Source organism: Tetrao urogallus, assembly GCF_951394365.1.
Source record: "Tetrao urogallus genome assembly, chromosome: Z".
Classification (NCBI taxonomy): domain Eukaryota; kingdom Metazoa; phylum Chordata; class Aves; order Galliformes; family Phasianidae; genus Tetrao; species Tetrao urogallus.
The window spans coordinates 3859392-3882456 of NC_136816.1; the positions used below are offsets into that span (position 1 = coordinate 3859392).

At 58.9% G+C, this 23065-nt stretch overlaps 3 protein-coding genes across 3 annotated transcripts; all 3 read left to right on the plus strand.

Annotated features, from left to right (window-relative positions):
- Positions 1–1227: 1227 nt before the first annotated feature.
- LOC306957207 (PHD finger protein 7-like) lies at positions 1228–3817 on the plus strand (the record flags this gene model as incomplete). The annotated part of the gene is made up of 10 exons (XM_079548598.1): positions 1228–1279; positions 1476–1567; positions 1655–1756; positions 2015–2139; positions 2318–2480; positions 2605–2711; positions 2931–3044; positions 3183–3301; positions 3469–3717; positions 3765–3817. The coding sequence occupies 10 exons, from the start codon at positions 1228–1230 to the stop codon at positions 3815–3817; spliced, it is 1176 nt and encodes a 391-aa protein (XP_079404724.1).
- A 4668-nt stretch (positions 3818–8485) lies between these two features.
- On the plus strand, positions 8486–11074 carry LOC306957208 (PHD finger protein 7-like; the record flags this gene model as incomplete). The annotated part of the gene is made up of 10 exons (XM_079548599.1): positions 8486–8537; positions 8734–8825; positions 8913–9014; positions 9272–9396; positions 9575–9737; positions 9862–9968; positions 10188–10301; positions 10440–10558; positions 10726–10974; positions 11022–11074. The coding sequence occupies 10 exons, from the start codon at positions 8486–8488 to the stop codon at positions 11072–11074; spliced, it is 1176 nt and encodes a 391-aa protein (XP_079404725.1).
- A 4668-nt stretch (positions 11075–15742) lies between these two features.
- LOC306957209 (PHD finger protein 7-like) lies at positions 15743–18766 on the plus strand (the record flags this gene model as incomplete). Its single annotated transcript, XM_079548600.1, has 10 exons — positions 15743–15794; positions 15991–16082; positions 16170–16271; positions 16529–16653; positions 16832–16994; positions 17119–17225; positions 17445–17558; positions 17697–17815; positions 17983–18231; positions 18354–18766. 10 exons carry the CDS (start codon positions 15743–15745, stop codon positions 18764–18766), a joined length of 1536 nt encoding a protein of 511 aa, XP_079404726.1.
- Positions 18767–23065: the final 4299 nt, after the last annotated feature.

The following is a 23065-nucleotide window of genomic DNA, read 5'->3' on the forward strand; positions in this document are numbered from 1 at the left end:
GGAGAGCAGCACGGCGGGTGGCAGACAAGCCAGGAGATTCCTGGAGTCTGCTGAGGATTACATCCTCGTCCCAGGCGGACGAAACCCAAGGTACAAAGCGGACCAACCCAAGGTGAAGCCCTACTGGACCTGGTGCTCACCAGTACAGAGGTGATAGACACCTTTGAATCACAGGATCCTGGGTGGCTTGCGTTGGAAGGGACATTAAAGCCTATCTAAAGTTCCAAACTCCTGCAGTGTGTTGGTTGCCACAGACTAGATCAGGCTGCCAGGAGCCCCATCCAGAGAGGCCTTGAACATCTCCACAGAGGGCGGCTCTCCAGGCGTGGCGGCTCTCCCATCAGCGTTGGCCTGACTTTCATGCAGAAGCTGACTTGCATGGTCAGGCTGCAGGAGCAGGGATGCTCCAGTGGGACTCCAGGACTGCAGCCCTGGGCAAGGCACAGCTCCTCTCCCGTCTCTGGCACGGTGACCATTGCCAGCAGCCAAAGCAAGCACACCTCAGAAGTTTTCCTGACTCATTTCACACGCAGGCTGGAAGGGAATCGTGCCCGGCCCGTGCCACTTTGCCTCCGGGAACTGTACGAGGCCTGAAGCTTTGATGTGTGAAGGCTTGGACACGAAAGGATCGTACAGCCCACCCAGCCCCAGGTGCCTGCCGCGGGACCTCTGCCACCCAGCAGGTCAGCTTCGAAGAGGGCCCTGTGCAACAAGGCCTGGAGCGCCTGCACCCACAGCTTCTCTGCGCAGCTGCGCCAGGGCCTCACCGCCCTCCGAGTGAGGAATTCCCCCTCGCAGGTCACCAGACCTCCTCTTTTCTCAGGTCAACACCTTGTCCCGTCACCAGCAGGCCGTGCAAAGTCGGCCAGCACACAGCACACACACACGCGAGAAATGCCGGCTGTGCAGTTGACCCGCAGCCCTTTATTAGACTCCGTGCTGCGACGTCCCAGCACGGGCGCGGTGCAAAAGGCCTGAGGGAGGCCGTCCTTGCCCCCTGCTGCTGGCAGCACCGGGCCCCTCACCCTGCGCTGCCCACAGGAGCCGCCGCCCTGCCGCGCCCTCAGCCTGGTGGTGAGGTGGTGACCGTGATGTCACAGTGGTGGCCATTGTGACCCGCGGGGCCGGGAGCAGAGCAAAGGCTGCCGGCCGGGGCCCTGCTCACTTCGGCCTGGTGAGGCGTGGAGAGAGGACGGACTTCCTTGACTCTCTTGTTTCTCACTGTCGATGCCGAACATGGCGGAGAAGAAGGAGGAGGCCCCCGACTCCGGGGAGCCAGGTGAGAGCCCCGGCTCGGGCTGCGGCTGCCCGCTGCAGCTGCTGGGCCTGCGATGCCCCCTTCCCCTCCACCCCCTCCAGCCCTGCCCCTCAGGCAGCAGCACGGCAGGCTCGGAGCAGGCCCTGGGGACGGACGGCCCCCAGGAACACCCGGCCCTGCCAGGTGCTCACCAGGCTGCTCTCTCCTTCCTCTGCAGTGTGTGTGCTGTGCGGCCGCGCACAGGTGAACCCGGACATCTGCGGGCAGGCATTTGCCAGCGGTGGGCTCTGGGCCCACGAATTCTGCTTGGTGAGTTCCCTCACGGGCCAGGGCTCCTGCCAGGGATGCTCCCCTCCTTTCCGGCCTCACGAGATCCCGCTCTTTTCTCTCCTGCAGGTCTTTGCCAACGGGCTTCAGGAGTGGAGATGCCCAGCGGGGCAAATTTTTGGCTTCCCCGTTAGCGCCATCCAGCACACGCTCCAGCTGGCAGGCCAGAAGGTGAGGAGCTGAACGGAACGGGGAGCTTGGTGCCGGCAGAGGCTCGCACCGGCTTCCCTGGACCCAAAGAAAGCCATTGCGGCCCTCCCAACCGGCTCCGGGACAAAGTCCCACCACAGCAGACGAGCCTCGTCTGCCAGGCAGCTGTGCAGAGCGTGAGGCAGCGGTGCCCACAACCCTGCGCCCTGCCCGGAGAAGTGGGGCCGGCCGCCGAGGCCCCGAGCCCACCGCTAACGGGGGCTGCTCTGCTCTTTCCAGAACTGCTTTGTCTGCGGCGAGAGGGGAGCTGCCATCAGCTGCGCGGAGACAGGCTGCGAGCGCAGCTTCCACCTGCCCTGCGCCGAGGACGGGCAATGCGTCACGCAGCACTTTGGGCCGCACAGGTAAGGGCTGCCAGCAGCAGCCAAGCTGCCGTCCCTCACTGTTGCTCCAGGGAGGAACCCGCAGCGACACCTCCAGCATCCTGCCAGAGCCAGAGCCCAGGCCTGGCGCTCTTTCCTGGTCCTCTGCCCTCCTCACGGCACTTCTCACCATGCCCACGCCTTCTGTCCTCCCGCCCAGGTCCTTCTGCTGGGAGCATCGCCCTCGGCAGGCGGCGGAGGCAGCTCCATCGCAGAACACCATCTGCGTCATCTGCCTGGAGCCCGTGGGGGACAGCACGTCCTACCACACCATGGTGTGCCCGGTGTGCAAGCAGGCCTGGTTCCACCGGGGCTGCATCAGGGTAGGAGTCCTCCCCTCGCCCCGTGGGCACGACTGGTGCTCTACAGCAGTCTGCTCCCCCCACTCACGCTCACGCTCACGCTCACGCTCACGCTCACGCTCTCACGCTTGTGCTTCTCCTACAGAAACATGCCCTGCATGCTGCCACCATGCGATTCTTCTGCCCCGTCTGCGGAGGAAAAACAAGATTCCGCTCCCAGATGACCACCCTGGGCATCCGAATCCCAGTCAGGTTGGTGTCCTTCTGCCCGGCTCTGCAGACACTCAGGCACTGGTGTTGCTGTGCCTGCCCAGGAACTGCCCCTGGCCCTGGCAGGTCATCCTGTGAGCACTGGTCTCAGCTTCCTGGAGAGGCAGGGAATGAGCTCAAGGAGGATGAGCAGGGATGCCCCGAGTCTGCCTTATGCCTGGGGCACCCGAGACTCACCAGATTCCCTCTCTTCTCCGGCAGACGACCATCTTGGTGGGACGATGCAGCATACCAGCCGCTGCGAGAAAGCCACAGGCGCTGCGACGCCAACCCGTGCATCTACCTGGGAGGCAGGGAGAGGGCACAGGAGAAGGGGTGAGTGACCTCCGCAGTCCTCTGGGGCTCTGCGTGGGATCTCAGCCTTGCAGCAAGGACTGAGCACCGGAGCCATGCCGGCTGCTCCGTGCCCTGGCTCGCTTTGTCCTCACAGCCACAACCCGTTTGCTTCCGCAGGCTCTGGCAGCTGTTCATCTGCAGCTCCTGCGGCTCAGAAGGCACGCACTGGTGCTGCTCCTTCTGGGCCGTGGGCAGAAATGGCTGGGAGTGCGACACCTGCGCTGGCAGGAGCACCGGTAAGAGGCAAAGAGCCGCGTGCTGCGGGACTGGGGCCGGGCGAGGCCTGGCAACGGGAGCTCAGGGTGGCCTCGCCACAGTCTCTCTCTGCCCCATGAGGGATGGCAGCCTGTCCTTCCTTGGGGCTGCATGTTCACCCTGCTGAGCTTCCTGTCTCTCCTTACAGCCTCCTGTTCCAGCGCCGAGCTTGCCAGCCCCAGCACTTCGAGCCACGAGGTACTGGCGCCTTCCCCCGTCTTTGCAGGACCTGAAAACGTCAGCTCTGGCCCTGCTACACAGGCAGCTCCCGGCCCATCCTGCAACTCCCAGCTGCCTGAGCTCAGCGTCCAGCCCAGAGTGCCGGAGGCTGAGCAGACCGCCACCCGCTCACACCTCTCTGAGGAGCGGGACGCATCTCAGCAGCACCAACGACGCGGTGCAGGAAGACGGGCACCAGCTGCAGGCGCTGAGACCTCCTCCGAGAGCCCCAGAAGACGGAGGACCACACGGTCCTCCAGAACAACCCAGGCGTCTGACGCCACAAATCGTCCCAGGCAGCGGGAGACCGGCCGCACAAGAAGCCGCTCCCCATTGCGAGGCCGGGCCTCGGGCTCCCAGAGTCGGCCCCGAAGACAACGTGCTGGGAGCCGTACCACAGCCCGAGGCACTCAGAGCGGCACCCTCACCTCGGCCACACCAGCACCACCGACGTCCTCGAGGGCTTCCCCTCCGCCTGCACGCAGAGGACGGCCCAGGCAAGGACGAGGGCGGGCCCCCACTCGAAGCCGATCCCCAGTGGGGCGTCGCGCTTCCACTTCCCGCAGCCGGCCCCGACGAGGCCGTGGGAGCCGGTCCAGGCAGCGGGGACCAGCCCGGGCACGAAGCCGCTCCCGGGCAAACCACCCGAGAAGATGGCCCCACGGCCAGTCCCGAAGACGGCGCTGATGCAGCCGTGTCCCATCCCCACGTGACGTGGGCTGTGGTCCCAAGCGGCACAGAAGATCAACCTTGAAGAGAGTCCACACGTTCCACCTTCATCCTTCGGTGGACCAGCCCGGGCACAAAGCCGCTCCCGGGTCCAGCATCGGAGAAGACATCCCCACAACCAGTCCCAAAGTCGGCTTCCAGCAGCCGTGTCCATCCCCACGTGACGGTTGTGATTCCATCTTTCCCAAAAAATACACCTTCAACACCCTCCCCACATGTTGGCGTCACTCGTCTCTGTTTGTCCTGCGGTAGGCAGTGTTAGGAGCTGAGACCACGGGGTCGTCTTCTCCCCAGCACCTTCCCAGATGGTTGTCGTGGCGTTATCTTTAGATCTACCTGTGTCCCTGAAGGGGGACAGCGGGCCCACAGGCCCACAGGCAGCATGTGCGCAGCACCCACCGCATACTGCAGCGGCAGGTGTGGGAGCTTGTGCCGGACGGCACAGAAGTACCGTCCCTCCTCACTTTGGAGACCAGTTTGCCCACTGGCAGTCTCCAAGACCACAGATCTACCATGGGGTCCTCCCTCCAGGCAACGAGCTTGCCCCGCAAGGACTCCATCCTGACCCAGATGGAGGCCCTGCCCAAGAACGTGGCTGTTCAGGTCTCCGGCTGCACGCAGTGCCTGAGCCTGCTGCTGCCCGGTGAGGGAGGCGGGAACTGTGTGAGGGTGTGAGCGGGTGGAAGATCTGCTCGGCATGGTGGCAGAGCTCAAGGAGGAGGTGGAGAGGTTACGGAGCATCAGGGAGTGAGAGCAAGAGATTGACCGTGGAGTAACTCCCAGGCGTGCCAGAGAGGAAGGCGCCAGGGAGACAGCCCCCAGAAAGTGAGGGACCCCACGTCCTGTCACCGTCGGGCGGAGACCGGGGTTCTGAGAGATGGGGAGAACTGGAAGACAGTCCCAGCTCGGCATCGAGGGTGAACCCCTTCCTTGGCAACGTTACTTGCCCAGGTGCCCCTAAGTGACACATGAGAGGCACTGTGGATTGAAGGGGAGGTGAGCGAGGAGGCACGGGAAGCTTTGCCTAAGACAGTGCCAAGGGCGAGGCGGCCGACTCTGCGTCTGCAGGCTGCCTCTGCTAAGACAGGCCGAAGGGTTGTTGTTGTAGGTGATTCCCTCCTCACGGGAACTGAGGGCCCCATATGCAGACCGGACCCGACTCACACGGAGGTGGGCTGCCTCCCTGGGGCCCAGGTCAAGGACACAGCTAGAAAAACTAGAACCCGGATCCGGTTCATCCCTCTGACTACTACCCATTACGGATAGTTCAGGCAGGCAGGGATGAAGGAGCTCAGAGCAGCCTGCAGACTATCAAAAAAGACTTCAGGGCTTTAGGGTGGTTGGTTGAGGGAGTGGGAGCACAACTGATATTTGCTTCTATCCTTCCTGGGCCGGTGAGGGACGCGGAGTGGGCTAGGAAAACCCAGGTAATGGATAAGTGGCTGAGAGGCTGGTGCCGCCACAGGAACTTTGGGCTTTTCGATTTACTCCGCACCCGGTCTAATGGCTGCAGGCCGGTGTCCTTATTTCTAAGAGAGAAACGGATCCCTGCCCCAGAGCTAGCGGGGCTCATTGAGAGGGCTTGGAGGTTGGTAGGAAGGGGCTAGGGGATGCAACGAGGCTCGCTAGGGTAGAGCAAGTAGTCTGGGGTTTTGTACTTGATCCGATGAGGGAGAGACTCCAGTGTAGTGGGACAGAGAAACACTTAGGGTTGCTGTCACGCCAGGAGACTGTGGGGAAAAACCTCCAAGCTGTCCTGTAGGATCTTGTGGGAAGTCCACAGAGGAGGTAATTTTGCTGACTCCCTGTCCAAAACCTTCTCCTGTCCCTCTAGGAAGCAATGGGGGAAAACTTCAGATTTCTTTTGGAGGTCTCAGGAAGGGCCCCTCTAGCAAGGTAATGCACCAGAAGGCCCAGCTGAAGTGCCTCTCCACTAATGCACGGCGCATGCAAAATAAGCAGGTGGAGTTGGAAGCCATGGTGTGCTTGGAAAATAACGATCTGGTTGCTACCGGGGAAACGTGGTGGGACAAATCTCACGACGGGCGTACGCTGATTGAGGGCTGCGGGCTCTTCAAAGGGATAGACAGGGTAGGAGGGGAAGGGCTGTTGCCCTCTATGTTAGGAAGTGGACAGATTGCGAAGAGCTGTGTGTCTGAGTAACAGCTCAGACCAGGTTGAGAGCTGACATGGAGTTCTCTTTAGATCTGTGTTCCTGACAGGGGCTGCAGGCCCCAAATACAAAACACGCACACGCACACAAAAACAAACAAAACAGAACAAACAAACAAACAAACAAAAACCACAAACGAAAGTTTGTGGGAGGGAAAGAAAAGTGTTGAAGGTTTACGGCCAGTTGGCCCAGCCCCGTGACGAATTTGGCAGCAGACTTGAGGCAAAGGTAGGGAGATAGTAGATGGGTCTAACAGGGAAGACAAAACAGAGCAGAGCAATGGCAACGATCTGAGGAGGAACGTCAGTATACTAAATGCAGTAAAATCAAACACAATGAGAGTGTCCGAAGTGTTTCACGCTGTAGACTGCAGAGGGAACCACGTGCTTCTGCGCATTGAAACCAAAAGAATGTGTGAGAGGGAGAGAGGCCGGTGTCCTGCCAGGTGCTCCACCTTTCTTGCTCTGGGCAAGAGCAAGAGGACTTCTTACCTCTGGGGAATGTCACTGCTCCCCTTCCCTCCGAGAATCAAAATGCCCAAAAACACAGTCCACAGAACCAGAACATTAACTCTTGAACTCCCACTGCTTTCCACGATGTGGAATACCATCAAGAAAAGTCACAAAACCACAACAAGAGCTTGTGGGTGAAAATCAGGGATCAGTGCAGTAAAGGGCATCTAGTGGTTGGGGTGTGCTACAGGCCACCTGATCAGGGGGAGCCTGCTGACGAGGCCTTCTTGCTTCAGCTGCAGGAGGTGTCGCATTCGCGGGCTCCTGTCCTGATGGGGGAAATTCAACCACCCAGATCTCTGCTGGGAGAGCAGCACGGCGGGTGGCAGACAAGCCAGGAGATTCCTGGAGTCTGCTGAGGATTACATCCTCGTCCCAGGCGGACGAAACCCAAGGTACAAAGCGGACCAACCCAAGGTGAAGCCCTACTGGACCTGGTGCTCACCAGTACAGAGGTGATAGACACCTTTGAATCACAGGATCCTGGGTGGCTTGCGTTGGAAGGGACATTAAAGCCTATCTAAAGTTCCAAACTCCTGCAGTGTGTTGGTTGCCACAGACTAGATCAGGCTGCCAGGAGCCCCATCCAGAGAGGCCTTGAACATCTCCACAGAGGGCGGCTCTCCAGGCGTGGCGGCTCTCCCATCAGCGTTGGCCTGACTTTCATGCAGAAGCTGACTTGCATGGTCAGGCTGCAGGAGCAGGGATGCTCCAGTGGGACTCCAGGACTGCAGCCCTGGGCAAGGCACAGCTCCTCTCCCGTCTCTGGCACGGTGACCATTGCCAGCAGCCAAAGCAAGCACACCTCAGAAGTTTTCCTGACTCATTTCACACGCAGGCTGGAAGGGAATCGTGCCCGGCCCGTGCCACTTTGCCTCCGGGAACTGTACGAGGCCTGAAGCTTTGATGTGTGAAGGCTTGGACACGAAAGGATCGTACAGCCCACCCAGCCCCAGGTGCCTGCCGCGGGACCTCTGCCACCCAGCAGGTCAGCTTCGAAGAGGGCCCTGTGCAACAAGGCCTGGAGCGCCTGCACCCACAGCTTCTCTGCGCAGCTGCGCCAGGGCCTCACCGCCCTCCGAGTGAGGAATTCCCCCTCGCAGGTCACCAGACCTCCTCTTTTCTCAGGTCAACACCTTGTCCCGTCACCAGCAGGCCGTGCAAAGTCGGCCAGCACACAGCACACACACACGCGAGAAATGCCGGCTGTGCAGTTGACCCGCAGCCCTTTATTAGACTCCGTGCTGCGACGTCCCAGCACGGGCGCGGTGCAAAAGGCCTGAGGGAGGCCGTCCTTGCCCCCTGCTGCTGGCAGCACCGGGCCCCTCACCCTGCGCTGCCCACAGGAGCCGCCGCCCTGCCGCGCCCTCAGCCTGGTGGTGAGGTGGTGACCGTGATGTCACAGTGGTGGCCATTGTGACCCGCGGGGCCGGGAGCAGAGCAAAGGCTGCCGGCCGGGGCCCTGCTCACTTCGGCCTGGTGAGGCGTGGAGAGAGGACGGACTTCCTTGACTCTCTTGTTTCTCACTGTCGATGCCGAACATGGCGGAGAAGAAGGAGGAGGCCCCCGACTCCGGGGAGCCAGGTGAGAGCCCCGGCTCGGGCTGCGGCTGCCCGCTGCAGCTGCTGGGCCTGCGATGCCCCCTTCCCCTCCACCCCCTCCAGCCCTGCCCCTCAGGCAGCAGCACGGCAGGCTCGGAGCAGGCCCTGGGGACGGACGGCCCCCAGGAACACCCGGCCCTGCCAGGTGCTCACCAGGCTGCTCTCTCCTTCCTCTGCAGTGTGTGTGCTGTGCGGCCGCGCACAGGTGAACCCGGACATCTGCGGGCAGGCATTTGCCAGCGGTGGGCTCTGGGCCCACGAATTCTGCTTGGTGAGTTCCCTCACGGGCCAGGGCTCCTGCCAGGGATGCTCCCCTCCTTTCCGGCCTCACGAGATCCCGCTCTTTTCTCTCCTGCAGGTCTTTGCCAACGGGCTTCAGGAGTGGAGATGCCCAGCGGGGCAAATTTTTGGCTTCCCCGTTAGCGCCATCCAGCACACGCTCCAGCTGGCAGGCCAGAAGGTGAGGAGCTGAACGGAACGGGGAGCTTGGTGCCGGCAGAGGCTCGCACCGGCTTCCCTGGACCCAAAGAAAGCCATTGCGGCCCTCCCAACTGGCTCCGGGACAAAGTCCCACCACAGCAGACGAGCCTCGTCTGCCAGGCAGCTGTGCAGAGCGTGAGGCAGCGGTGCCCACACCCTGCGCCCTGCCCGGAGAAGTGGGGCCGGCCGCCGAGGCCCCGAGCCCACCGCTAACGGGGGCTGCTCTGCTCTTTCCAGAACTGCTTTGTCTGCGGCGAGAGGGGAGCTGCCATCAGCTGCGCGGAGACAGGCTGCGAGCGCAGCTTCCACCTGCCCTGCGCCGAGGACGGGCAATGCGTCACGCAGCACTTTGGGCCGCACAGGTAAGGGCTGCCAGCAGCAGCCAAGCTGCCGTCCCTCACTGTTGCTCCAGGGAGGAACCCGCAGCGACACCTCCAGCATCCTGCCAGAGCCAGAGCCCAGGCCTGGCGCTCTTTCCTGGTCCTCTGCCCTCCTCACGGCACTTCTCACCATGCCCACGCCTTCTGTCCTCCCGCCCAGGTCCTTCTGCTGGGAGCATCGCCCTCGGCAGGCAGCGGAGGCAGCTCCATCGCAGAACACCATCTGCGTCATCTGCCTGGAGCCCGTGGGGGACAGCACGTCCTACCACACCATGGTGTGCCCGGTGTGCAAGCAGGCCTGGTTCCACCGGGGCTGCATCAGGGTAGGAGTCCTCCCCTCGCCCCGTGGGCACGACTGGTGCTCTACAGCAGTCTGCTCCCCCCACTCACGCTCACGCTCACGCTCACGCTCACGCTCACGCTCTCACGCTTGTGCTTCTCCTACAGAAACATGCCCTGCATGCTGCCACCATGCGATTCTTCTGCCCCGTCTGCGGAGGAAAAACAAGATTCCGCTCCCAGATGACCACCCTGGGCATCCGAATCCCAGTCAGGTTGGTGTCCTTCTGCCCGGCTCTGCAGACACTCAGGCACTGGTGTTGCTGTGCCTGCCCAGGAACTGCCCCTGGCCCTGGCAGGTCATCCTGTGAGCACTGGTCTCAGCTTCCTGGAGAGGCAGGGAATGAGCTCAAGGAGGATGAGCAGGGATGCCCCGAGTCTGCCTTATGCCTGGGGCACCCGAGACTCACCAGATTCCCTCTCTTCTCCGGCAGACGACCATCTTGGTGGGACGATGCAGCATACCAGCCGCTGCGAGAAAGCCACAGGCGCTGCGACGCCAACCCGTGCATCTACCCGGGAGGCAGGGAGAGGGCACAGGAGAAGGGGTGAGTGACCTCCGCAGTCCTCTGGGGCTCTGCGTGGGATCTCAGCCTTGCAGCAAGGACTGAGCACCGGAGCCATGCCGGCTGCTCCGTGCCCTGGCTCGCTTTGTCCTCACAGCCACAACCCGTTTGCTTCCGCAGGCTCTGGCAGCTGTTCATCTGCAGCTCCTGCGGCTCAGAAGGCACGCACTGGTGCTGCTCCTTCTGGGCCGTGGGCAGAAATGGCTGGGAGTGCGACACCTGCGCTGGCAGGAGCACCGGTAAGAGGCAAAGAGCCGCGTGCCGCGGGACTGGGGCCGGGCGAGGCCTGGCAACGGGAGCTCAGGGTGGCCTCGCCACAGTCTCTCTCTGCCCCATGAGGGATGGCAGCCTGTCCTTCCTTGGGGCTGCATGTTCACCCTGCTGAGCTTCCTGTCTCTCCTTACAGCCTCCTGCTCCAGCGCCGAGCTTGCCAGCCCCAGCACTTCGAGCCACGAGGTACCGGCGCCTTCCCCCGTCTTTGCAGGACCTGAAAACGTCAGCTCTGGCCCTGCTACACAGGCAGCTCCCGGCCCATCCTGCAACTCCCAGCTGCCTGAGCTCAGCGTCCAGCCCAGAGTGCCGGAGGCTGAGCAGACCGCCACCCGCTCACACCTCTCTGAGGAGCGGGACGCATCTCAGCAGCACCAACGACGCGGTGCAGGAAGACGGGCACCAGCTGCAGGCGCTGAGACCTCCTCCGAGAGCCCCAGAAGACGGAGGACCACACGGTCCTCCAGAACAACCCAGGCGTCTGACGCCACAAATCGTCCCAGGCAGCGGGAGACCGGCCGCACAAGAAGCCGCTCCCCATTGCGAGGCCGGGCCTCGGGCTCCCAGAGTCGGCCCCGAAGACAACGTGCTGGGAGCCGTACCACAGCCCGAGGCACTCAGAGCGGCACCCTCACCTCGGCCACACCAGCACCACCGACGTCCTCGAGGGCTTCCCCTCCGCCTGCACGCAGAGGACGGCCCAGGCAAGGACGAGGGCGGGCCCCCACTCGAAGCCGATCCCCAGTGGGGCGTCGCGCTTCCACTTCCCGCAGCCGGCCCCGACGAGGCCGTGGGAGCCGGTCCAGGCAGCGGGGACCAGCCCGGGCACGAAGCCGCTCCCGGGCAAACCACCCGAGAAGATGGCCCCACGGCCAGTCCCGAAGACGGCGCTGATGCAGCCGTGTCCCATCCCCACGTGACGTGGGCTGTGGTCCCAAGCGGCACAGAAGATCAACCTTGAAGAGAGTCCACACGTTCCACCTTCATCCTTCGGTGGACCAGCCCGGGCACAAAGCCGCTCCCGGGTCCAGCATCGGAGAAGACATCCCCACAACCAGTCCCAAAGTCGGCTTCCAGCAGCCGTGTCCATCCCCACGTGACGGTTGTGATTCCATCTTTCCCAAAAAATACACCTTCAACACCCTCCCCACATGTTGGCGTCACTCGTCTCTGTTTGTCCTGCGGTAGGCAGTGTTAGGAGCTGAGACCACGGGGTCGTCTTCTCCCCAGCACCTTCCCAGATGGTTGTCGTGGCGTTATCTTTAGATCTACCTGTGTCCCTGAAGGGGGACAGCGGGCCCACAGGCCCACAGGCAGCATGTGCGCAGCACCCACCGCATACTGCAGCGGCAGGTGTGGGAGCTTGTGCCGGACGGCACAGAAGTACCGTCCCTCCTCACTTTGGAGACCAGTTTGCCCACTGGCAGTCTCCAAGACCACAGATCTACCATGGGGTCCTCCCTCCAGGCAACGAGCTTGCCCCGCAAGGACTCCATCCTGACCCAGATGGAGGCCCTGCCCAAGAACGTGGCTGTTCAGGTCTCCGGCTGCACGCAGTGCCTGAGCCTGCTGCTGCCCGGTGAGGGAGGCGGGAACTGTGTGAGGGTGTGAGCGGGTGGAAGATCTGCTCGGCATGGTGGCAGAGCTCAAGGAGGAGGTGGAGAGGTTACGGAGCATCAGGGAGTGAGAGCAAGAGATTGACCGTGGAGTAACTCCCAGGCGTGCCAGAGAGGAAGGCGCCAGGGAGACAGCCCCCAGAAAGTGAGGGACCCCACGTCCTGTCACCGTCGGGCGGAGACCGGGGTTCTGAGAGATGGGGAGAACTGGAAGACAGTCCCAGCTCGGCATCGAGGGTGAACCCCTTCCTTGGCAACGTTACTTGCCCAGGTGCCCCTAAGTGACACATGAGAGGCACTGTGGATTGAAGGGGAGGTGAGCGAGGAGGCACGGGAAGCTTTGCCTAAGACAGTGCCAAGGGCGAGGCGGCCGACTCTGCGTCTGCAGGCTGCCTCTGCTAAGACAGGCCGAAGGGTTGTTGTTGTAGGTGATTCCCTCCTCACGGGAACTGAGGGCCCCATATGCAGACCGGACCCGACTCACACGGAGGTGGGCTGCCTCCCTGGGGCCCAGGTCAAGGACACAGCTAGAAAAACTAGAACCCGGATCCGGTTCATCCCTCTGACTACTACCCATTACGGATAGTTCAGGCAGGCAGGGATGAAGGAGCTCAGAGCAGCCTGCAGACTATCAAAAAAGACTTCAGGGCTTTAGGGTGGTTGGTTGAGGGAGTGGGAGCACAACTGATATTTGCTTCTATCCTTCCTGGGCCGGTGAGGGACGCGGAGTGGGCTAGGAAAACCCAGGTAATGGATAAGTGGCTGAGAGGCTGGTGCCGCCACAGGAACTTTGGGCTTTTCGATTTACTCCGCACCCGGTCTAATGGCTGCAGGCCGGTGTCCTTATTTCTAAGAGAGAAACGGATCCCTGCCCCAGAGCTAGCGGGGCTCATTGAGAGGGCTTGGAGGTTGGTAGGAAGGGGCTAGGGGATGCAACGAGGCTCGCTAGGGTAGAGCAAGTAGTCTGGGGTTTTGTACTTGATCCGATGAGGGAGAGACTCCAGTGTAGTGGGACAGAGAAACACTTAGGGTTGCTGTCACGCCAGGAGACTGTGGGGAAAAACCTCCAAGCTGTCCTGTAGGATCTTGTGGGAAGTCCACAGAGGAGGTAATTTTGCTGACTCCCTGTCCAAAACCTTCTCCTGTCCCTCTAGGAAGCAATGGGGGAAAACTTCAGATTTCTTTTGGAGGTCTCAGGAAGGGCCCCTCTAGCAAGGTAATGCACCAGAAGGCCCAGCTGAAGTGCCTCTCCACTAATGCACGGCGCATGCAAAATAAGCAGGTGGAGTTGGAAGCCATGGTGTGCTTGGAAAATAACGATCTGGTTGCTACCGGGGAAACGTGGTGGGACAAATCTCACGACGGGCGTACGCTGATTGAGGGCTGCGGGCTCTTCAAAGGGATAGACAGGGTAGGAGGGGAAGGGCTGTTGCCCTCTATGTTAGGAAGTGGACAGATTGCGAAGAGCTGTGTGTCTGAGTAACAGCTCAGACCAGGTTGAGAGCTGACATGGAGTTCTCTTTAGATCTGTGTTCCTGACAGGGGCTGCAGGCCCCAAATACAAAACACGCACACGCACACAAAAACAAACAAAACAGAACAAACAAACAAACAAACAAAAACCACAAACGAAAGTTTGTGGGAGGGAAAGAAAAGTGTTGAAGGTTTACGGCCAGTTGGCCCAGCCCCGTGACGAATTTGGCAGCAGACTTGAGGCAAAGGTAGGGAGATAGTAGATGGGTCTAACAGGGAAGACAAAACAGAGCAGAGCAATGGCAACGATCTGAGGAGGAACGTCAGTATACTAAATGCAGTAAAATCAAACACAATGAGAGTGTCCGAAGTGTTTCACGCTGTAGACTGCAGAGGGAACCACGTGCTTCTGCGCATTGAAACCAAAAGAATGTGTGAGAGGGAGAGAGGCCGGTGTCCTGCCAGGTGCTCCACCTTTCTTGCTCTGGGCAAGAGCAAGAGGACTTCTTACCTCTGGGGAATGTCACTGCTCCCCTTCCCTCCGAGAATCAAAATGCCCAAAAACACAGTCCACAGAACCAGAACATTAACTCTTGAACTCCCACTGCTTTCCACGATGTGGAATACCATCAAGAAAAGTCACAAAACCACAACAAGAGCTTGTGGGTGAAAATCAGGGATCAGTGCAGTAAAGGGCATCTAGTGGTTGGGGTGTGCTACAGGCCACCTGATCAGGGGGAGCCTGCTGACGAGGCCTTCTTGCTTCAGCTGCAGGAGGTGTCGCATTCGCGGGCTCCTGTCCTGATGGGGGAAATTCAACCACCCAGATCTCTGCTGGGAGAGCAGCACGGCGGGTGGCAGACAAGCCAGGAGATTCCTGGAGTCTGCTGAGGATTACATCCTCGTCCCAGGCGGACGAAACCCAAGGTACAAAGCGGACCAACCCAAGGTGAAGCCCTACTGGACCTGGTGCTCACCAGTACAGAGGTGATAGACACCTTTGAATCACAGGATCCTGGGTGGCTTGCGTTGGAAGGGACATTAAAGCCTATCTAAAGTTCCAAACTCCTGCAGTGTGTTGGTTGCCACAGACTAGATCAGGCTGCCAGGAGCCCCATCCAGAGAGGCCTTGAACATCTCCACAGAGGGCGGCTCTCCAGGCGTGGCGGCTCTCCCATCAGCGTTGGCCTGACTTTCATGCAGAAGCTGACTTGCATGGTCAGGCTGCAGGAGCAGGGATGCTCCAGTGGGACTCCAGGACTGCAGCCCTGGGCAAGGCACAGCTCCTCTCCCGTCTCTGGCACGGTGACCATTGCCAGCAGCCAAAGCAAGCACACCTCAGAAGTTTTCCTGACTCATTTCACACGCAGGCTGGAAGGGAATCGTGCCCGGCCCGTGCCACTTTGCCTCCGGGAACTGTACGAGGCCTGAAGCTTTGATGTGTGAAGGCTTGGACACGAAAGGATCGTACAGCCCACCCAGCCCCAGGTGCCTGCCGCGGGACCTCTGCCACCCAGCAGGTCAGCTTCGAAGAGGGCCCTGTGCAACAAGGCCTGGAGCGCCTGCACCCACAGCTTCTCTGCGCAGCTGCGCCAGGGCCTCACCGCCCTCCGAGTGAGGAATTCCCCCTCGCAGGTCACCAGACCTCCTCTTTTCTCAGGTCAACACCTTGTCCCGTCACCAGCAGGCCGTGCAAAGTCGGCCAGCACACAGCACACACACACGCGAGAAATGCCGGCTGTGCAGTTGACCCGCAGCCCTTTATTAGACTCCGTGCTGCGACGTCCCAGCACGGGCGCGGTGCAAAAGGCCTGAGGGAGGCCGTCCTTGCCCCCTGCTGCTGGCAGCACCGGGCCCCTCACCCTGCGCTGCCCACAGGAGCCGCCGCCCTGCCGCGCCCTCAGCCTGGTGGTGAGGTGGTGACCGTGATGTCACAGTGGTGGCCATTGTGACCCGCGGGGCCGGGAGCAGAGCAAAGGCTGCCGGCCGGGGCCCTGCTCACTTCGGCCTGGTGAGGCGTGGAGAGAGGACGGACTTCCTTGACTCTCTTGTTTCTCACTGTCGATGCCGAACATGGCGGAGAAGAAGGAGGAGGCCCCCGACTCCGGGGAGCCAGGTGAGAGCCCCGGCTCGGGCTGCGGCTGCCCGCTGCAGCTGCTGGGCCTGCGATGCCCCCTTCCCCTCCACCCCCTCCAGCCCTGCCCCTCAGGCAGCAGCACGGCAGGCTCGGAGCAGGCCCTGGGGACGGACGGCCCCCAGGAACACCCGGCCCTGCCAGGTGCTCACCAGGCTGCTCTCTCCTTCCTCTGCAGTGTGTGTGCTGTGCGGCCGCGCACAGGTGAACCCGGACATCTGCGGGCAGGCATTTGCCAGCGGTGGGCTCTGGGCCCACGAATTCTGCTTGGTGAGTTCCCTCACGGGCCAGGGCTCCTGCCAGGGATGCTCCCCTCCTTTCCGGCCTCACGAGATCCCGCTCTTTTCTCTCCTGCAGGTCTTTGCCAACGGGCTTCAGGAGTGGAGATGCCCAGCGGGGCAAATTTTTGGCTTCCCCGTTAGCGCCATCCAGCACACGCTCCAGCTGGCAGGCCAGAAGGTGAGGAGCTGAACGGAACGGGGAGCTTGGTGCCGGCAGAGGCTCGCACCGGCTTCCCTGGACCCAAAGAAAGCCATTGCGGCCCTCCCAACCGGCTCCGGGACAAAGTCCCACCACAGCAGACGAGCCTCGTCTGCCAGGCAGCTGTGCAGAGCGTGAGGCAGCGGTGCCCACACCCTGCGCCCTGCCCGGAGAAGTGGGGCCGGCCGCCGAGGCCCCGAGCCCACCGCTAACGGGGGCTGCTCTGCTCTTTCCAGAACTGCTTTGTCTGCGGCGAGAGGGGAGCTGCCATCAGCTGCGCGGAGACAGGCTGCGAGCGCAGCTTCCACCTGCCCTGCGCCGAGGACGGGCAATGCGTCACGCAGCACTTTGGGCCGCACAGGTAAGGGCTGCCAGCAGCAGCCAAGCTGCCGTCCCTCACTGTTGCTCCAGGGAGGAACCCGCAGCGACACCTCCAGCATCCTGCCAGAGCCAGAGCCCAGGCCTGGCGCTCTTTCCTGGTCCTCTGCCCTCCTCACGGCACTTCTCACCATGCCCACGCCTTCTGTCCTCCCGCCCAGGTCCTTCTGCTGGGAGCATCGCCCTCGGCAGGCAGCGGAGGCAGCTCCATCGCAGAACACCATCTGCGTCATCTGCCTGGAGCCCGTGGGGGACAGCACGTCCTACCACACCATGGTGTGCCCGGTGTGCAAGCAGGCCTGGTTCCACCGGGGCTGCATCAGGGTAGGAGTCCTCCCCTCGCCCCGTGGGCACGACTGGTGCTCTACAGCAGTCTGCTCCCCCCACTCACGCTCACGCTCACGCTCACGCTCACGCTCACGCTCTCACGCTTGTGCTTCTCCTACAGAAACATGCCCTGCATGCTGCCACCATGCGATTCTTCTGCCCCGTCTGCGGAGGAAAAACAAGATTCCGCTCCCAGATGACCACCCTGGGCATCCGAATCCCAGTCAGGTTGGTGTCCTTCTGCCCGGCTCTGCAGACACTCAGGCACTGGTGTTGCTGTGCCTGCCCAGGAACTGCCCCTGGCCCTGGCAGGTCATCCTGTGAGCACTGGTCTCAGCTTCCTGGAGAGGCAGGGAATGAGCTCAAGGAGGATGAGCAGGGATGCCCCGAGTCTGCCTTATGCCTGGGGCACCCGAGACTCACCAGATTCCCTCTCTTCTCCGGCAGACGACCATCTTGGTGGGACGATGCAGCATACCAGCCGCTGCGAGAAAGCCACAGGCGCTGCGACGCCAACCCGTGCATCTACCTGGGAGGCAGGGAGAGGGCACAGGAGAAGGGGTGAGTGACCTCCGCAGTCCTCTGGGGCTCTGCGTGGGATCTCAGCCTTGCAGCAAGGACTGAGCACCGGAGCCATGCCGGCTGCTCCGTGCCCTGGCTCGCTTTGTCCTCACAGCCACAACCCGTTTGCTTCCGCAGGCTCTGGCAGCTGTTCATCTGCAGCTCCTGCGGCTCAGAAGGCACGCACTGGTGCTGCTCCTTCTGGGCCGTGGGCAGAAATGGCTGGGAGTGCGACACCTGCGCTGGCAGGAGCACCGGTAAGAGGCAAAGAGCCGCGTGCTGCGGGACTGGGGCCGGGCGAGGCCTGGCAACGGGAGCTCAGGGTGGCCTCGCCACAGTCTCTCTCTGCCCCATGAGGGATGGCAGCCTGTCCTTCCTTGGGGCTGCATGTTCACCCTGCTGAGCTTCCTGTCTCTCCTTACAGCCTCCTGCTCCAGCGCCGAGCTTGCCAGCCCCAGCACTTCGAGCCACGAGGTACCGGCGCCTTCCCCCGTCTTTGCAGGACCTGAAAACGTCAGCTCTGGCCCTGCTACACAGGCAGCTCCCGGCCCATCCTGCAACTCCCAGCTGCCTGAGCTCAGCGTCCAGCCCAGAGTGCCGGAGGCTGAGCAGACCGCCACCCGCTCACACCTCTCTGAGGAGCGGGACGCATCTCAGCAGCACCAACGACGCGGTGCAGGAAGACGGGCACCAGCTGCAGGCGCTGAGACCTCCTCCGAGAGCCCCAGAAGACGGAGGACCACACGGTCCTCCAGAACAACCCAGGCGTCTGACGCCACAAATCGTCCCAGGCAGCGGGAGACCGGCCGCACAAGAAGCCGCTCCCCATTGCGAGGCCGGGCCTCGGGCTCCCAGAGTCGGCCCCGAAGACAACGTGCTGGGAGCCGTACCACAGCCCGAGGCACTCAGAGCGGCACCCTCACCTCGGCCACACCAGCACCACCGACGTCCTCGAGGGCTTCCCCTCCGCCTGCACGCAGAGGACGGCCCAGGCAAGGACGAGGGCGGGCCCCCACTCGAAGCCGATCCCCAGTGGGGCGTCGCGCTTCCACTTCCCGCAGCCGGCCCCGACGAGGCCGTGGGAGCCGGTCCAGGCAGCGGGGACCAGCCTGGGCACGAAGCCGCTCCCGGGCAAACCACCCGAGAAGATGGCCCCACGGCCAGTCCCGAAGACGGCGCTGATGCAGCCGTGTCCCATCCCCACGTGACGTGGGCTGTGGTCCCAAGCGGCACAGAAGATCAACCTTGAAGAGAGTCCACACGTTCCACCTTCATCCTTCGGTGGACCAGCCCGGGCACAAAGCCGCTCCCGGGTCCAGCATCGGAGAAGACATCCCCACAACCAGTCCCAAAGTCGGCTTCCAGCAGCCGTGTCCATCCCCACGTGACGGTTGTGATTCCATCTTTCCCAAAAAATACACCTTCAACACCCTCCCCACATGTTGGCGTCACTCGTCTCTGTTTGTCCTGCGGTAGGCAGTGTTAGGAGCTGAGACCACGGGGTCGTCTTCTCCCCAGCACCTTCCCAGATGGTTGTCGTGGCGTTATCTTTAGATCTACCTGTGTCCCTGAAGGGGGACAGCGGGCCCACAGGCCCACAGGCAGCATGTGCGCAGCACCCACCGCATACTGCAGCGGCAGGTGTGGGAGCTTGTGCCGGACGGCACAGAAGTACCGTCCCTCCTCACTTTGGAGACCAGTTTGCCCACTGGCAGTCTCCAAGACCACAGATCTACCATGGGGTCCTCCCTCCAGGCAACGAGCTTGCCCCGCAAGGACTCCATCCTGACCCAGATGGAGGCCCTGCCCAAGAACGTGGCTGTTCAGGTCTCCGGCTGCACGCAGTGCCTGAGCCTGCTGCTGCCCGGTGAGGGAGGCGGGAACTGTGTGAGGGTGTGAGCGGGTGGAAGATCTGCTCGGCATGGTGGCAGAGCTCAAGGAGGAGGTGGAGAGGTTACGGAGCATCAGGGAGTGAGAGCAAGAGATTGACCGTGGAGTAACTCCCAGGCGTGCCAGAGAGGAAGGCGCCAGGGAGACAGCCCCCAGAAAGTGAGGGACCCCACGTCCTGTCACCGTCGGGCGGAGACCGGGGTTCTGAGAGATGGGGAGAACTGGAAGACAGTCCCAGCTCGGCATCGAGGGTGAACCCCTTCCTTGGCAACGTTACTTGCCCAGGTGCCCCTAAGTGACACATGAGAGGCACTGTGGATTGAAGGGGAGGTGAGCGAGGAGGCACGGGAAGCTTTGCCTAAGACAGTGCCAAGGGCGAGGCGGCCGACTCTGCGTCTGCAGGCTGCCTCTGCTAAGACAGGCCGAAGGGTTGTTGTTGTAGGTGATTCCCTCCTCACGGGAACTGAGGGCCCCATATGCAGACCGGACCCGACTCACACGGAGGTGTGCTTCTCTTTGTCATTAACCTTGCTGAACTTATGCTTTAAAGTATTCTACAATGTACTTGCAAAAGAGCCCCAGGAACAACCAGTGTAAATCTGGTTTGCACTCTTCCTGTGAGCAAGTGACTAGTTGCAACAATCCTCAGTTGGACATCTGTGTTGCATGGTCAATAACACTTTAGCTACTATTTTGCACATAAGCACAAGTAGTGCTTGGGCAGTGTTTCACTTGAGGGATTATGACTTGTTGCACAGATAGCACTGGGGACAGTCCACAGAGCAGAGATAATTGCATAAATTCTATCCCTGTGTCATGATCCTTTGTCTTGCCGCAGTCACAAACAAGCCTCTTCTTATCTGACATATTTATATATCACTCCTTCCATAAGTTTTGTGGCTAACTTAACAATAACAGCCAATGAAAAAGACATCTCATTGGTAAGAACTTTGTGTAAACCTAGCATTGCAATTAAATGCAAGCCATTATTGCAGCTACTTGGTTTGCTCTAATGAGGTATGTATTGATTTATAATGAATATTTTCCCCAAGATTAAATGTAGCTTGGGAAAAAAGGTTTAGAAAGCCCAACAGGACACAGGCTTCTGTTCCAGTTAAGCAACAAATTCACTTTTTCCACTCTGTAGTGGCTGCAAATATCTGCATTGCAGCTTACAAGATGAGATGGTTAGTTACCAATAGTTACAATTACCAATTGTAATCCCACACCTGAATCTACACAGTATCTCTGCAAAGATACTCAAAATTGAAAATCAAAGTCAGGCCAATGCTCTGCATTTTGATAACAAACCAAATAGGACTGCACTGAGATCGTTCTCTGTGCACCTGGTTTGGAATAGAATGTGCTCTTACAATTGGAGTGTCCAGTCCACAAGCAGCGCAATGCAATTCTTCAGTGTGATGACCCATTACCCATCCATGTCACTGGTTGTGATAATGCATTACATAGAAATATCATAAACACTGGAAAATTGTGGTGTGTTGGTGCAAGCACTTAACTCAAAACCTGGGAATGGATAGAAGCAGGGGATCTTGGAGTGCCTGCACACACAAACACATTGTAGCTCAGTCTTGTTTCTCAGCGAATTCACTCTCAAGGCAGGGCCAAGAGCTCTATTTTCCATTTAGCAATCCACAGTTTCTTTCCAGAGTTCTTTTCAGGACTATGTAGCCTGAGTGTCTTATTTGAGTATACATGGCATGGATGGGATGTATTTCAAAAATAGCTTCCAACATCCCAAGCCATCAAAAACATTGCAGCAATGATTACCAAAATTTAGGTAAGTACATGGAGGAAGTTTTAAGCTGATTTCACTTCTCAGTTAACTTAAACTATATGCTATGTAACAAATTAAGAATTAGGAACATGTTCTCCTGAAAGTGAACAAATAAAAAAAACCTGCCATCTTACGAGACTGTGAATCAAAACAATCAGAGCCGTGACATATCCTGTGAACTTCATATATAAAGTCAAGCCATGAAATCTCCTATAGGACCACCACCCTTACATGATGAACAAAGCCTTGATAAAGATGGGGAAACTGTGGGGGGGCCAGTGAGGCTAAGGCAATCCTTTATGCCAGTAGATTTCCATCTCTGTGATTATTTCTAGACATAAAGCTGTCCCCAGAGGTCTGCCTTCCTTCAGCTAATGAAGGACTGATCTCTATGAGCTCCTTCTTAAGATTCTTAAGAAGCTTCAACACCCATTTTGACTTCAACCTTTAGGCCCTTCTATCTCCTGCTCCAGGCATACAAGCTTCAGGTAGGTTTCAGACACAGGTGCTAAGAGCAGTCACTAAGGGAGGCATCTTAGGGCCAGGTCTTCCAATTGGAAGCAGCTCTATGTCAGTAGGAAAATCATTGCATTTGCTGAAGTACAAGCCATGTGAGATGCAGGTGGTGTTAATCATGATGTAAAAGTAAGCATGCAAAATAAAATTGAAATTATTTTGTTCAGTTGCAAAACCACAAAAATCTTTACTTCTCCGTTTCTGAGGAAAATCACTTTCTTTTTCCTTTGAAAATAGACGTGCTTATCAATTTTCCTGGGGAGAAATTGTAAAACATTTTTAGTTTTCTCATAAGGCTCTGCTCAGCTGTTATTTGCCTCTTTACTCTTCCTGAGATAGTATGTTGGTGGTTTTTTTTTTTCTGTGATAAAGCATAAATTGAACTAATTTGCAGTCAGTCTAATTTGCATTTGTGCCTGAGCAGAGCTTGATAAATAGCTCTGGAATTTAATGATGGCTTGGTTACCTTTACAGCATTTGAACAAATCAGGGCTTGTTTCACCCCTCCCTGATGCCAGAAAAAGAGAAAGTAAAACAAGCAAAGCCACCTAAGGCTTTCTTCCCCTCCAGAGCTGTATGTAATCCCATAACACTTGAGACACTGTAACCACAGTAAACTCCTGTTCTTTAATAGAAGTTGGTTTAACATCTTGTATAAAAAAAGCATTGTGTACACGCTCCTAGATTTTTAAGTCATGTTTTCCAGCTGATAAATAAAGGACTTTACTGTACTATATGTCACAGTATGGTGGATTTAATGTCTAATATTAAAGACTTATGTAATTGGCATTTGACTTAAACAAAATCTCAAGTAGACCAGAAGTGTTATTTTAAACCCTGCTTGAGCTTAATAACTGAGCCAATACTCAATCTATGCCAGATTTCATATGCGCCTGCCTGAATAGGCCATCCAATTTGAAGCTGACACACAGGTATCCAACCAGCCAATTCGCCTCCTAAGAAATCACTAGAAGCAGTAGCTATTTATACATTTGGAATACCAGAAAGAGTTACTGTGATCATTCAGCCTGAATCATTGTGTGGGAGAAAATGTTAAATATAAGTCATTTTTGCATCTGATGTTGACTCCTTTTGACCTACCTCAAGTCCTACAGAAATATACTTTTTAATGACATCACTGAATGACAACAACAAAAGACAATTCTTTTTCTTTGCACATGTTGATACTGAGCCAGATACGCAGGCACTGAAGAGCCTCACAGTATTTCACAGTAGATGGTATAAACATTTTTTTCAACTTTTCTATACTTCGTGTTCCTGAATGGTATAAAGCCTTTCTAAA